The following is an 11636-nucleotide window of genomic DNA, read 5'->3' on the forward strand; positions in this document are numbered from 1 at the left end:
TTTTTGGGGATTAAACCACATGTATAGGGATTCACCCTCCGTCCCCATATACTCTATCACTGACTTAGTGAATCTAGCAGTAGTGAGTGTGGATCTACAAGGGGCTGGGTAAAGAAAGTAGGGAAAGAGTAGTACAAGAGGGGTTACTAAGAGGGGTCACTAAGAGGGGTCACTTTGTTGAGGTTTCGAGTCTAAACGATCAAGCAATTGCATTGTCCCACTTCTAACGCAGCCTACCAGAGTAATCGTCAGCCACATCTTGAAATTTAAAATAAGATTTAATTAAAATTGAGTGAGACTTAAGATAATCTAGGTTCTAATGCAATTAATTGGAGTAATTGGATGGCATTTGGGTTCATTAGACCTTATATGAGAGTTAAGTTCAAACCTAAGTGTCATTAAGCTACTTAAAATTTCTCATGCTTCAAGATGTTTTTGGACTATTAAAGCTTCTCCACTCATTCCTCTACTCTCTCCAAATGTTCAAGTTTTTTGGGTTGGGTGTTGCTATCCAAAGGTGTAGCCGAAGGTGTAGCTGAGTTTTATCCATTCTAATAATTATATTAGAGTCTAAGAATGTTGTCTTATGTTCCAAATCATTTATTTAAGCTAAGATCATGGTTTAAGGGTTTAAATAGGAGTTTAAGATTAACCCTAGAGAGCAAGTCTAAATCAATCACATAGATTAGTTTTATAGGATTTAGTAGCTCATTGATTTAGTTAGAAGATATTAAAAGAGGAATAACATTGGAATGCGTATGATCATGCAACTATCATCATTGAATGATATGGCGTTTGATTAATGATTAATAGAATTATGCTATATGTTGAATATCAATAGAATGTTAAATGTGAATCTTTGCCTTATATGCTTGTATTTGTCACACTTGTTTGTGCTTGAATTTATGCATCTTGGTTATTGAGTAACTTCAAAAGTAAAGTTTCTAGTTGTTTGGCTGTGTAATTGAATACTTAGTATTATCAGCATTAGGGGTTTGTATTTGCTAAAAATCCTTTTTTACATGCATGAACCTAAATGTTGACTTGGACAAACCTTGTTATGGCCTTCCTATGATTTTTTGAAGAGGAGCTAATTATGCAACTGTGTCATTTATGATTGATCATATACTCCTTCTAATCCTAATTATAGGATACTTTCAGTTATTTCACATATCTTAAAAAAAGTTAGTTTTTTCTCTTGATATTATAAAAAAAATGACATAAATTTTTATTTTTACCCTTGACTTTAAATCATTATATAACTACATTAAATATCTTCATGCTAATCAAGAAATGTTAAAATTGAAAACAAATGATTTAATTATTACATGATATCCTATATTTTGAACTGAAAATTACTTCTAGAAGGTGTCCTACAAAATGGCCTACAATTAGAATCATTTTTCAAAGTATCTTGTAATAAGCAAATCCTCTATTGGGTCATGAAGCATGCATCTAGAATCTTGTCCCTACCAATCCCCGTGTTTGTGTTGACAAAATTGCACAACACGTGTTCTAGTGTTATGTTTCTGTTTGAGCCTTTTCTAGTGTTCAAAACTTGTCTTTAGCTTCACTCATGTCTGAAAAGTGACCATGCATTTTTCAATAAGTTCGAGAGATCATTCATGTCTTGAACATATTCCTCATGTTGGCATGTTGACACAAATGTTCTCCTTGCGAGATCCAATGTTCCAGAGAAGCATTTATTTCTGTCTGTCTTATCCTTGCTTTGGCATTCCCACACGAGAGTTTTAGAGAAGCTTGTGCTTTATCATATTTGCTTCGGTTGATTACTTGCACACTTCCTAACAAAAAGATATACAAAAAAACTGTGATGGCGACTTGACTACTTGCTAAAAGATTTTTTTTTAAAAAAAAAAAAAATCCTTGAGGAAATCTAAGAACGAAAGTAACATAAATTCAAATTGGAGTAACAAAACAATCATTAAAAATGCAAGATCAACTAGCAAAGAGTATGCTGCTAATTATTAATTACATAGGAGCATTACACTTACATCCTAAAATTAAAGATTAACTAAATAGTAATTAAATCCCGAAAACTTTTGTTAAAAGATTAGCTGTAAATATTGATCAAACTAATTGTAAATATAAGAGATTTAGTTTCAAATAAAACATTTAAATCTCATAATTAAAACTCTTATATTTGCAATCTTCTGCAATATTTGCAAGATCATCTTTCAACAAATTTTTTTGGCACTTAACTGTTTATTGAATTGAAATTTTGGAACCTATATATGTATCATTCTCTATATAATAAATATTGATCAAGCGCGCATAAGAACACTAAAATTGAATCGATTATTGTAGGGATCCCATTGAAGCCCTATTTCATCCCCAGCATTGAGATTCCTTCTTCTGATAAAATCTTCATTCCAATTTCCCGTGAGGATATAACTACTCTTTCGCTTCAAAACCAGTTCGTGCAGAGATTCGGTATCGATGTCCCAGAATTCAAGTTCAGTTCCATCATCGGTTTGAGCATCACTTGCAGCATCTTCACTTAACTCAGGCAGCACTATCTCTTCAACTTGATAAGCATATAATATGAGCATGTTGTTGTGTGAAGTATCAGAGTCTGTAAGAACCTTTTTGATTCCCCATGGATCGCTATAGAGCTCTAGTGAAAGTGAACTTGCCATCAGAAATCAATCAAATTTTGAGAACAATGAGATCGTGAACTTATATTGTAAAAGAATAATATTGGTGACTTATAGTTAGGTTAATGGTTTCTTATATAGATGGACATAGACTTACTTTCCAAGTAATAATTATTAATTATTCACCTTGCACTCTGAGGATCTGAGAAATCTATTTCTTTCCCCTTGTAGAATTCTATTAATTGCAAGAAATATTATAAAGAAAGGAAACACTTATATACTTAGCCTTACTTAGTATATTTTTTATTAATTTTTTATTTCATAAAATTCATGTTATTAATATTATTAACAAATTAAAATTTACTTGCTTTGATTTGATTGGATGCAAGCATACTAAATATATAAGGTTAAGTTAGGGAACTCATTTTTCTTACTGTATATGTTAGATGTATAGAAACTTATTTTCCAAGTAATTGTGATTAGGAAGCTCTGCATTGATGGTATAATTAATGTGTATTCTTTGAGTGGCCAAAATTTGAACTCTGATCGAAATTGAATTTTATTTCATTATTCTGACACAAACCTTTGTAAAATATAAACGATGAATATCTTAGTTTTACTAATTAATAGCTACACGATAAATAAATAAATGCATATAATAAAATTTAGAAATAACTAATTTTTTTGGTTTGATGAAATAATTAATTGCATGTAAAAAATACATAATTTGATTTGAGTATTCCATTTACTATTATAATTTGATTTTTGTTGATTATCAAATTTGACTTGAGTGTCACCGATTTGAATAATGTACACCCATAACTATTAATTTCTTGATATGAGTTTTGATAGGCATTATTTTTTTTTTGTTTTTTTTATAGGCATTCATTGATAATTGATAGAGTTTGCATTGTGCATGCATGTCCGAGTTGGCATGAGTTGAATCAATTATTAAGATTGTGAATCAATTACCCGATCGCTACTACTGTCATGCATGCATTAAACTGTATGATATTGTTTGAGTGATCTTGCTTTGGAAGATAAAAACCCACAAAAACCATATTGTATTAAATGGCCATTATATTGATTCTGCATTGCCCACGTGCTTGGGTTGTGATGAGTGTGGTAATTAATGATTATATTAATTAAATAAGCGAGCGCTTATTGTGATTTTATTCATCATTAATTGGATTTAATGCCTTTAATTTGTTTTGAGGTGTGATTATGTTGTGCAGTGGCTGGGAAGGGAAGGGAAGGGAGAAATTGGAATAGCGAAGCAGAGAGAAAGACCAGAGATTGGTGAATAGTACTGAAAATATTTCATAAAAGCATAGTTTTTGTTGGCCTTTTACTCATTTTTTATACAACTTATCATAATATTAACACAATTCAGTACAGGAAATAATAAAGTTTATGTCCATGTTAACCATCATTAAGTCCTTATGATCCTATTTAAAAATATAGGGACTAACGTTACAAGTAGATGAAATTTAAGGAACTTGAAATAACAAAAAAAGTATAGAAATTAATACCAAAACATGCTGAAAGTATATAGATCAATAGATGTATTTTCCATATATTTAATAATAACAATAAAATTAAAAATTTATTAAATTTTTAGATGCAATTAATGAGTTTTAATATTTTTCTTGGTTCTAGTAAAACATATTAAAAATAACTTATAAATGAGATTAAAGCAATACATTAAAAGAAAAAAGGTTGATATCAACAATTTATTGAAGTTTATTAATCAAATACTTCACATTTATCATCTGCTTCAAAATATTGATACTGCAAGAATTTATTGCGCCCTGCCGCCAACACACACACACACACACAGAGAATGTAGAGAATTTTATGTCACAACATATAAAATTGATCCAAGTTTACATTTCTCAAAATTTTTAAAATAATTTGTATGATAATCATGCAAGAGCTGAATTAATGTTATAGTTAGCACATAATTAACACTACTATTACTAAAAATTCCTTACTTGACAACTACTTTTTGTATTATTAAAAATTTTTAATCATCAAGTAAAGTAAGATGATTTTATATATTGAAAACTCACTTACTTGATGGTTAATAACCATCTTAAGGGGCCTTTACTTGATGGTTGTTTGGGAAATAACCATCAAGTATTGCATTTCAAGTCTAACGTTTTGGTCAGTTTTAAAAGATAATACTTGATAGTTATTTTAAAATAATAATCAAATATTAATGAATACCTTTACATATATTTTATTATAATCGTCAAGTAAATATGATAAAAACCAGGCCTAGATCTAGTAAAGGTTTGCCACAATTACTTGTTGGCTATTTTCAAACAATTATCAAGTATTTATGATTATTGTTTTTAAGGATTGGGGCTGTCCCTGCAAATTTGGTGAAAAAAAAAACACATAAAATATAGTAGTCCAGAATACAATATAGCAGTAACAATAACCAATATTTCATTAACATGTTGTTGGTATAGTAGTTCACCATACAATATAACAGTCCACTATATAACACAGCAGACTTCAAAGAGAGTGACAGGGATAGCATGAAAGGGAATAATTTTGTCGCATGAAATGGATATAAGATGGTGTAATGGAATGTATTATTAAATCTCACAGGAGCTTTTACAAAACAACTTATTTTTACTTTCAATAGCAGAATATGGCTAAGTTAATTGTAAAAATTAAATTATGGTTGAAGTATGTTTTATTAATGATAAATTTAGAAATTTTTAATACAAGCTAAGTAACGGACATTTATAGTCAGCAGACAACGTTTAAAATGTCAGTCCCACAGAGGAAGCTTTATCTGTTTGTTGGTTTATGGAGTCCTTGTGCTGGATAAGAAGGATTCAAATGGCATTAACAAGGAACGTTTGAGTAGAAGGATTGGAGTGAATTCACCGAGGTCTACCAATTTCCCTGTTAAATAATACCTACTTGACGAACACGATTCCTTTCAGTGACGTGTAGTCCCTGTCGGCTGTCATCATCCACACTTGTTGAAACAGCATTGTTGCTTCAATTTCTTTGTTATCCTCACTCACTTCAACAGCTATATTACCTGCTCTAACGGTTAAGTAGGTTGATATAAGTGGCAACTTACAGAGTGTCTCTGTTCATATACATTAGACGAGTGGAGATAGGGAGATTAGCAGGGCATAACTCTCCAATACCTTTTAACTTTTTTTTTAATAAAATGTAAGGTTTATATATTTTCAACCTTCCAAGAATTTGAAATATTATAGAAGCCTTGAGACACAAGATAAAATTCTCATTTTAATTCTATAGTAGTCTTTTATATATGTATATTCCAACTATTTCAATAGCTTGAAGATATAATTATCATAAAATTTACTTATTTTCAACAAGATAAATTTACAATTATTCTTAAAGCATTGATATCATTTGGTTTCGTTTTCATTTTATATTTAATGAAAGAAATTATAAGAATTATTAATAATAAACTTTATAAAGCATTGCAACAAAAATTTCAAGATATATTAAATGAAAAACATATGAATTGAAATAATTAAATAAGAAATTTAATAAGCAAGTAATAGAGTTTTTTTACATTGAACAGAACTTTATATCTCAATGATACATTTAAATTATTCAAATTAATAATAGTTTATATTGAGAAGGAAATTTTTAAAAATTTTATCATAAACATGGTAATTAATTATTCTTATGCCATGAAAAATTAATGAGTAAAAATTAAAAAAATGAAAACATATATTTATTTTTGTTTTATATATGTAAAATTAAATATAAATATATAGATTGAAATATTTTATTATGTTAGATATATATATATAGATTTAAATTTATTTAATTAACCTATATCCTTTGTCATTTCAGCCTCCAAACAAAATTTTCTCATGCATGAGTACTGAAAGACAAGAAGGGGAGAGAGAGACTACTAGTAAGATGAAGGACACTTGAAAAAAAAAAAAAAAAAAGCTCAACTTGTAGCAAGAAATGTGCACATTTATGCATGTCGCGACTCGCAATATACCAACAACAGAAAGCCAGCCTACTTTGAATTTCTAAAATGAGATTGGCATGAAAGCTCCGTGAAACCCATATGGAAACTCTGCAAGGCATTGTAATTATGGGACTTGGCTTCCCAGAAAATTTGTGCGCATCAATTATACGAACCTGCAAAATTAAGTGGGGAGAGGAGGTTAATTAATTATTATGCTTCTCAGCAATAATTTTAATTAATCTACGTACTTGAGACATGTCGGTGTCTTCATTGTGAGCAAAAGTGATGACCCCCAACCATCATCTTCCTCAACGCCACCATCTTTTGCCACGAAGTTAGCTCCAGTGCTGTACACATTCTTCTCAAATATTTGATACTCCACTTTTATTGCCTCTTCAAGTTTTTCGTTCCTCTGTATTGCAAAATTTAGGCATGATGATCATATTATTCTCATGATCTGAAAATTAGTCTAGAATGCCAGCAGAGTCGTCACGTGTTACTGTGGACACTTCAGCACAAGCGGTTCTTCAAAATATAACTTCGCTGTACCTTCATACTTAAGCTTGCCTAAGTAAGCAAGGGAAACCAAACCATGTCATAGTATGATCATATGTATATATATATATATATAATGAAATCAAGGGCGGCTCGAATTCTTCAAGTAGAAAGCGGAAACTTGCCCGCAATAAACGTAGCAGTGCGATCAACCATCTGGGCACATCCGAATCTGTTCTTAAGACCTGTAAACTTTGTATTGATCATTGGAAAATCCATTGCATATTGTTCGATCTCCACTTAGACGTCTCTCCTTGACCTTCCCACTTCGCATCTTTAGTCGCCATTCATAACAATGAGGAAACTTAAATGTACTCCAACCCTCTTTAGGTTCTGGAAATACTACATCAAGAGCTCTGCAACCCCACCAACACGACCTGTAACACAACATAATTATTCGAGATTTCAAGTGGCCCTTCAATTCATATATCTGCAGGAAATTTCGAAAGCTTGAAATATTACTTTTGGAAGAAAATTACCTCATCATCATCCTCAAATGAATTGAATATGTGGAATGTGAAATTATTCTCCACCACAAACCATTTGATTGAGTCTGCATCACCATAGCGAGGCATTGCCCCAATTCTTGCATATTCATCCTTATCATACTTGATTAATCTTTATGTCCATGCAAACCCGCGTTACGTACAGGGTTTTTTGTTTTTTGTTTAGTATGAGACTAATTGGCTGATGAAACGCAAAATGTTTGCATAACTATGCTCGGCACAAGAGTTTCCTGTAATATATTGAGAAGGATATGCACTCACGGGCCTCCTCGTTGTAGTCTCTTGAGAACTATGATTAGAGGAAAATCCATGATCACATTGTACCTGATGCAAAGACGAATTAACGTCCTGAAATCCATGGTCATGGTAATTAAATTACATATTTGAGTAGCTGAATGGATAATTTTATAGGCTATCTCTATGTGACCCCTATCTCATGGCAAAAACTGCACCTCTCTAATTTGATATCCACTTTGTGGATCATTCTGGTTCCGTTAGCTGAAAAAGGTTTTAACAAAGTCATAAACTGTATGCACCTGCAAACCCAGGGCTGTGTGCGCCCTTAGGCAATTAAGGCGATTGCCTTAGGCCCTAGTAAATATTCACTTATACCTTTTATCACCGGTCATTATTTTTTCCTTTAAGTGTTAATGTTAATTATATATTTTCATTTATAATTTATTACTGGCTTATATAACCACTCATTAAGAAAAGTGATATGAAGATGATATAAATAATACTTTCTCTAGTCCTTATTATAAGGTACTTTTAACAACTTCATCAAAACTAGAAATTGACAATTAACTCATTTAAAATGTCTTAAAATAAAAAAAATTAATTTTACCCTTATTAAAAATAGAAAGCGAGAGATACGCAATATACAATGAGCCATAAAATTAGATTTACAATAGGGGTAAAATTGAAAAATGATCATAGATGACCCTTCCTGTATTTTATATTGAGGATTAAAAAATCCCTTTAGAAGATGTCTTATAATAAGAATAAAAAAAAACGTAATACATCATGCCTCTTAAAAAATTTTGTTTTAGCCTCAAAACTCCTTCACACATCCCTGTGCAATCCCATGGAAGTGCACTCGGTAAAATACACACTCGGACACACATCCATATTCACAGCGGCCGACATTTTTATAGGAATTAGTGAAACCCCGTACCAAAAATTATCCCAATCTCATTATAACGTTTAGTCGGGTCAAACCCACACGTAACCAACTCAGCTGTACCCGAAGCTTTCTGTAATAATATCCTTAGCCATGTTCAGCAAATTACTAGCAATTGGAACATAAAAGCATAGAACTGACATGGTTTCATAAACAATCCTGTCGAGCTAGTGAACATTTTTTCGATCGAACTCTAGCAATTGTGAAGAAGGTTATAAACACGCGTGGACGTGGGCATATAAAGAGGGACCTTTGGGTGGCTGGTGATGGGTCGATTCCAGGCTCCACCGACATTCCAGTTTCTTATAGTCTTGAGAGTGAGGATGTCAATCTCTTGAGGCATGTCATTTTCAGCGATTGAGTAGAACTTCCCCCCGTGCTCCAACACGTTCGTGTTACTAATGAGTTTGTTAAACTTTGCCAAATCTCGGCTGCATGATCCACAATATTTACCAAATTAATTAACAGATCTAGTTACATGACGGGCTACAAGCCTCTAACACGCTATTTTCTAGTAACTCTTAATGTCCCAACTTTTCATTTTCATTTTTTTAATTATTAATTTCTACATAAAATAAGAGATATTTTAATATCTCGAGATTTTAAAACAGGAAGATTTGTATTTTTTACAATTTTTTACAATTTTGATATTTTGTGATATTTTTTTTTTGAAAAATTATAAAAATATAAATCTTCATTATTTTAAGACATCAAAAATCAAAATGCCTTTTGTTTTATATATATAAAAGTTAATGATTAAAAGGAAAAAAAATTAAAAAGTTAAAACATTATAAGAAGTATTTAAAAAAGATATATTAGAGGCCCTTAGTGTATGACATAAGAGGGCATGGGTATAAGCTACGGGATGTGCAGTCATCATAACATTCTTTAAGATCCTCACTGTCTTTATCATGATTCATGAGTATGATGTCAAGAATAACTTTATCTTCTACGTTCAAATCCATCTCTTACGGAGTAACTGACACAACTTTTTAAGTCGAAACTTATAACCGTGTGGGTGGATCTTATATTTTTCAGTTTTAACTAAGCCAAGACTGACCTTGAGCCTTAATTAGAGCCGCCTTACTTTAACTTCTTGGGTGCGGGAAAACTAACTACAAATGTTATGATATCAATTCTTTTGAATGTAGAGATGAGATTAATTAACATACTGACCAAATTTAGAAGAATGGAAGATAATATAGCGAGTGAATCGCCATATACAGCAGGGAGGAAAGCTCGTTTGTTTCTGTGTCTTTGAAACATGAAAGTATCAGTTTCAACGTGTTTGCTATTGTACAAGACACTCCTGATGCCATCACTCTCTTTTCTAAAATATAAAGCATGAAGCATTCCTTCACCTTCCACCCAAGCGTCACTCGACCTCCCAAACACAGACTTGGTTGACTTCAGTCCTCCAAAAAGCGGATTTGATCCTGGAGAAAAAAACATATAATACATAATATGCACCAGCGATGTACCTACGTTTAAGGTAGAAGGGGCAATTGCCCCACTAACCCAAGAAAAAATTACTTAAAATAACCCTAAAAATTTCAGTTGCCCCACTCACTTCAAAAAATTTCACTTATCCCCTTATAGAAGTTTACTTATTCCATTATCTAAAATTATATATATATTTATTTTATAAACTTAAATAGCAATAGTTTTAAAGGAAAACATAACTTTGAGTCCATGTACTCACACCCATCAGAGCAAAGTTACTGTTCACCCACACACATTTCGATTTGTATCAGGAGGAAGAAGAATCAATAGATCGAAGAAGTTCTAGGGCTTCAAAATGATGTTATGTATACCTGAGATGCAAGCAATGGCTGGTCGATAAATTCAAAGGTCGAATCCACAAAAGCGTCCAGTAAATTAGCACCTTCCTCTTTTATGGTTTGCAATATTGGACCTCGAAAAGGATCCGTCTTGAATGCTCAGCAAGCGTGCTCATCTCTCAAGAAAAAGTCTGGGCTATCAAACTTTTTCAATTTCAATTTTAATTTTAATTTTATATTTACAAAAATAAAAATTCATAAAAATTTTGGATAAATATATTCATTATCAATCTGAACAGTACTAATTTAATTTGGACGGTACAATTTAATGTTATAATTTCCATAAATTAACTATTTAAATATACTTTGGACAGTCTAAATTTAATATTAAATTTTTATTTGCGAGGTCTAGATTTAAAATTTTTATTTTTTATTTTAATTTTATATTTATTAAAATAAAAAATTGAATATTGAATTTGTCTTATCTATAGTACATCTAGATAGTTAATTTATAAAAATTATAATATTAAATTGAATCATTTAAATTAAATTAGTATTGTCCAAATTGATAATGAATGTATTTATCAAAAAAAATTATAAAGTTTTATTTTTATAAATCTAAAATTGAAATTAAAATTGGAAAAGAAAAAAATCTGCGGCCTAGATTTTTTCTGGGTGATGTGCACCTGGCTGAGCACCGAAGTTGGACCGACCCTCAAAAACCTCTCAAAATGGGCTGCTCAACAACAACAACAACAGCCATATTAACATTCTATTGCTCTGATTTTGGTATTCTTAGTATATGGAACTGTCAAGAAATTGTGGAAGACTCGTTTAATATTTTACCTCGAACACAAAGGATAGTGGATTTCTGGGGTGATCGAAACTGTCAGGAGTGGCTGGTTTTCTCTGATACATGCAGCAGAAGTTCACTGCCAAGGCCATATGAGAAGTTGTCACTTGTTTCTCCTCTAGTTACATCCCTTTGCTCCCAGCTAGATATATCCA

The 11636-nt window shown here is 31.4% G+C and overlaps 1 protein-coding gene and 1 pseudogene across 1 annotated transcript; both read right to left on the minus strand.

Moving 5' to 3' along the window:
* Nucleotides 1-2285: 2285 nt before the first annotated feature.
* Nucleotides 2286-2660, minus strand: LOC129316499 (putative B3 domain-containing protein At1g78640). Its single transcript, XM_054960923.1, has one exon. It carries the CDS (start codon nucleotides 2658-2660, stop codon nucleotides 2286-2288), a length of 375 nt encoding a protein of 124 aa, XP_054816898.1.
* Nucleotides 2661-6667: 4007 nt separating this feature from the next.
* On the minus strand, nucleotides 6668-11391 carry LOC129316500 (carotenoid 9,10(9',10')-cleavage dioxygenase-like; annotated as a pseudogene).
* Between the last annotated feature and the right edge of the window lie 245 nt (nucleotides 11392-11636).

Source organism: Prosopis cineraria, unplaced genomic scaffold (genome assembly GCF_029017545.1).
Source record: "Prosopis cineraria cultivar Desert tree isolate PC_DT_omini unplaced genomic scaffold, ASM2901754v1 PC7, whole genome shotgun sequence".
Taxonomy (NCBI): Eukaryota; Viridiplantae; Streptophyta; class Magnoliopsida; order Fabales; family Fabaceae; genus Prosopis; species Prosopis cineraria.